This window comes from Tiliqua scincoides, chromosome 5 (genome assembly GCF_035046505.1).
Source record: "Tiliqua scincoides isolate rTilSci1 chromosome 5, rTilSci1.hap2, whole genome shotgun sequence".
Lineage (NCBI taxonomy): Eukaryota > Metazoa > Chordata > Lepidosauria > Squamata > Scincidae > Tiliqua > Tiliqua scincoides.
This window is the reverse complement of record NC_089825.1, coordinates 101,147,759-101,150,564: the sequence shown is the minus strand read 5'-3', so window position 1 is coordinate 101,150,564 and position 2,806 is coordinate 101,147,759. Positions and strand designations below refer to the sequence as shown.

General features: G+C 39.5%; 1 protein-coding gene across 1 annotated transcript; it reads left to right on the top strand.

The window, feature by feature from the left end:
- Positions 1-1,583: 1,583 nt before the first annotated feature.
- Positions 1,584-2,504, top strand: LOC136652655 (olfactory receptor 12D1-like). Its single transcript, XM_066629581.1, has one exon. The coding sequence runs from the start codon at positions 1,584-1,586 to the stop codon at positions 2,502-2,504; it is 921 nt and encodes a 306-aa protein (XP_066485678.1).
- Positions 2,505-2,806: the final 302 nt, after the last annotated feature.

Genomic DNA, 2,806 nt, shown 5'->3' with positions numbered 1-2,806 from the left:
AAGAAAAAAGATCCTATCTGAGCATGAACTGAACGGGTAAATGCCTTTCTGTGCGCAATCATTTTCATCCTCCATGAAGCTCAGGCAGTTTATTTCTCATCTACTAATCATGTTCCCCAGTATTCAAAGCCATGCTCTCTCCTACCTGACTGCGCTTCAAAATGGGGTAATTCTGAGCTAGGAGCAGGCAGAAGCATTTCTTATAATTTTGAAACCGGGGTTTGCACACTGACCACAATGTATCCCAAGGGGGGGCTCAGCACAAAATGCTTGTACCCTCTAGATTCTTCAGGCTTGCAGAAGTTTGCAAAATTAACCTATCCCAGAGGGTAGAATACCCCCAAATGACACTGAGTGACTACGCAGGGATGGCACACTCTCCTCCATAACTAGCATCTATGGAAGAAATCATTAAAGATCTCGATATGCAATAATATAAATGAAAACTGTTATAAGATGATGTACAGGTGGTATTTAACTCCAAAAAAACTAGCAAAAATGAATAATAAATTATCTAACAAATGTTGGAAATGTCACGAGCCTGAGAGGTCTTTCTACCATATGTGGTGGACTTGTAAAAAAGCAAAGCATTTCTGGTTAGAGATATTTAAAGAGGTCATGAAGGTATTAAGATACACAATTCATAAAAGTCCAGAATTGTTTTTGCTAGGATTAAACTTAGAGGAAATAGTAATTAATGACAGAACTTTATTATGGTATATGGTGACAGCAGCAAGGATGATATATGTGAAGTATTGGAAGCAAGAAAAAGTGCCTGATATAGACGAATGGCTACAAAAGATGATATATATGATGGAAACGGATAAAATTACGAGAAGTTTGAATGAAGAAATGTTAGAGGAATTTCATTTGGAATGATATAAATTTAAAGCCTACTTGGAGAAAAATTGGAAGGTTAAGTGTTCATTATGGTTATTAGAATGTTAATAAGAATTATATAATGAACAAAAGTTTATCTTGGTAAAAGAATAAAATTATAAATGGTTAAAACGCTGTGGGAAGTCCGGGGGGGGGAGTGAGGGGGGAGTAGAAATGAAATTTATATTGAAGTAAAGAAAAATATGTAGAAATGTAATGAGTGAATTGAAACTTGATGTTTTGGATCTACTATAGATATAATGTATTGTGAAAATCTCAATAAAAATTTATATAAAAAAAGAAGAAAACATCTAGTATCTCTTACTATGTCGATGATTTTCGTGTGTTTTCTTTTCTTTTAAAGGTAGAACAAGAAGTTTGTTCAATTTTGTTCTCATTGGACCACTGCATTATGTATCAAGATTGGTTGCTCCCCAAAAAGTGTTTCCTGCAAGTCCTCACCCCTGGAAGCCTGACTTATGTGCAGGTGTCCTCAATGGAGAAATGGCAATGGGTAAAAACATAACAAAACATGATTCCGATATGGCGCACTGTTTCTTTATATGTTCACAGCATAGTACAAAAAAACTTGTATGACTGGGCTTCATACACCTCATCACATCGCCTTTCTTATAAAAGAAATGTTGTTTTTCTTTATGGAAACAAGAATCAAATATTTATTTTTGTTTTCTATTTACATAGTGATGGAGAACCAAACTGTGGTCCAAGTGTTCATCCTTCAGGGTCTGACTAATGACCAACAGCTGCAACATAGTCTCTTCACACCTTTCCTGCTACTCTACATGGCCTGCCTCCTGGGAAACGGGGCCATTTTAACCATAGTCATAGCTGAGCCAAGGCTCCATACGCCCATGTACTTTTTCTTAGGCAATCTATCTTGTCTGGACATATGCTACGCTACAGTGACAATACCCAATATACTGAGCGGCTTCCTAATGGAACACCAGACCATTTCCTTTATTGGGTGCCTGACCCAGCTGCACTTCTTCCACTTCCTGGGCAGCTGTGAGTCTATACTTCTGGGCGTTATGGCATACGACCGCTATGTAGCTATCTGCAACCCGCTGCGTTACTCCACCATAATGGACAAACGGGCTTGCTTGAGGTTAGCTGTGGCCACCTGGACTGCTGGGTTCTTTTATGCCTTGATGCACACAGTGCTCACCTCCCAACTATGGTTCTGTGGCCCCAACCATGTTCTGCACTTCATGTGTGACATCAAACCTATACTCAAACTGGCCTGCAGTAGTACTGCCCTCAATCTCACCCTTGTTAATGTGGTCACTGGTGGTATTGCTCTGGCTGCCTTCATCTGCACCCTCCTTTCGTACCTCTACATCATCTCCTTCCTCTTCTTCAAATTCCAGACATGGCAGAGCCGTTGGAAAGCCTTCTCCACCTGTGCTTCCCACCTAACTGTTGTGGCTCTCCTGTATATTCCAGTCATCTCAAACTACATGCTTGCCTCTGCCAGTGACTCCCCTGAAAGAGAGATGATCATCACTGTTCTCTACAGTGCAGTCACCCCAGTATTAAACCCTTTAATCTACTCTATGAGGAATCAGGAGGTTAAAGCATGTCTGAGGAAAATCCTAAGCACATAAGTGTTTTGTGGATGGATGTGAATTGCTGTTTCTAGGTAGAAAAAAATTGTCACTGACAACTTATCAATATATACAATTGAAGGGCAACTTATCAATATATACCATTGACAACTTATCAATATATACCATTTTATGAAAATATGATGAATAAAATAATATGCCAGGGTCCCTCATATGGGGTCCTGAGTGAACATGCAGATGAAATGTGTCATTACCATTCAGGATGAGGGGTTCCTGAGCAAGCAAGCAAGCAATCTTTTATGTGGGTGGCCATCTTCCCCATAAGATGTGTGTGTGTGTGT

What these genes read in the sequence shown, in the direction of transcription:
- LOC136652655 (XM_066629581.1), top strand. Translation starts at nt 1,584, where the DNA reads ATGGAGAACCAAACTGTGGTCCAAGTGTTCATCCTTCAGGGTCTGACT.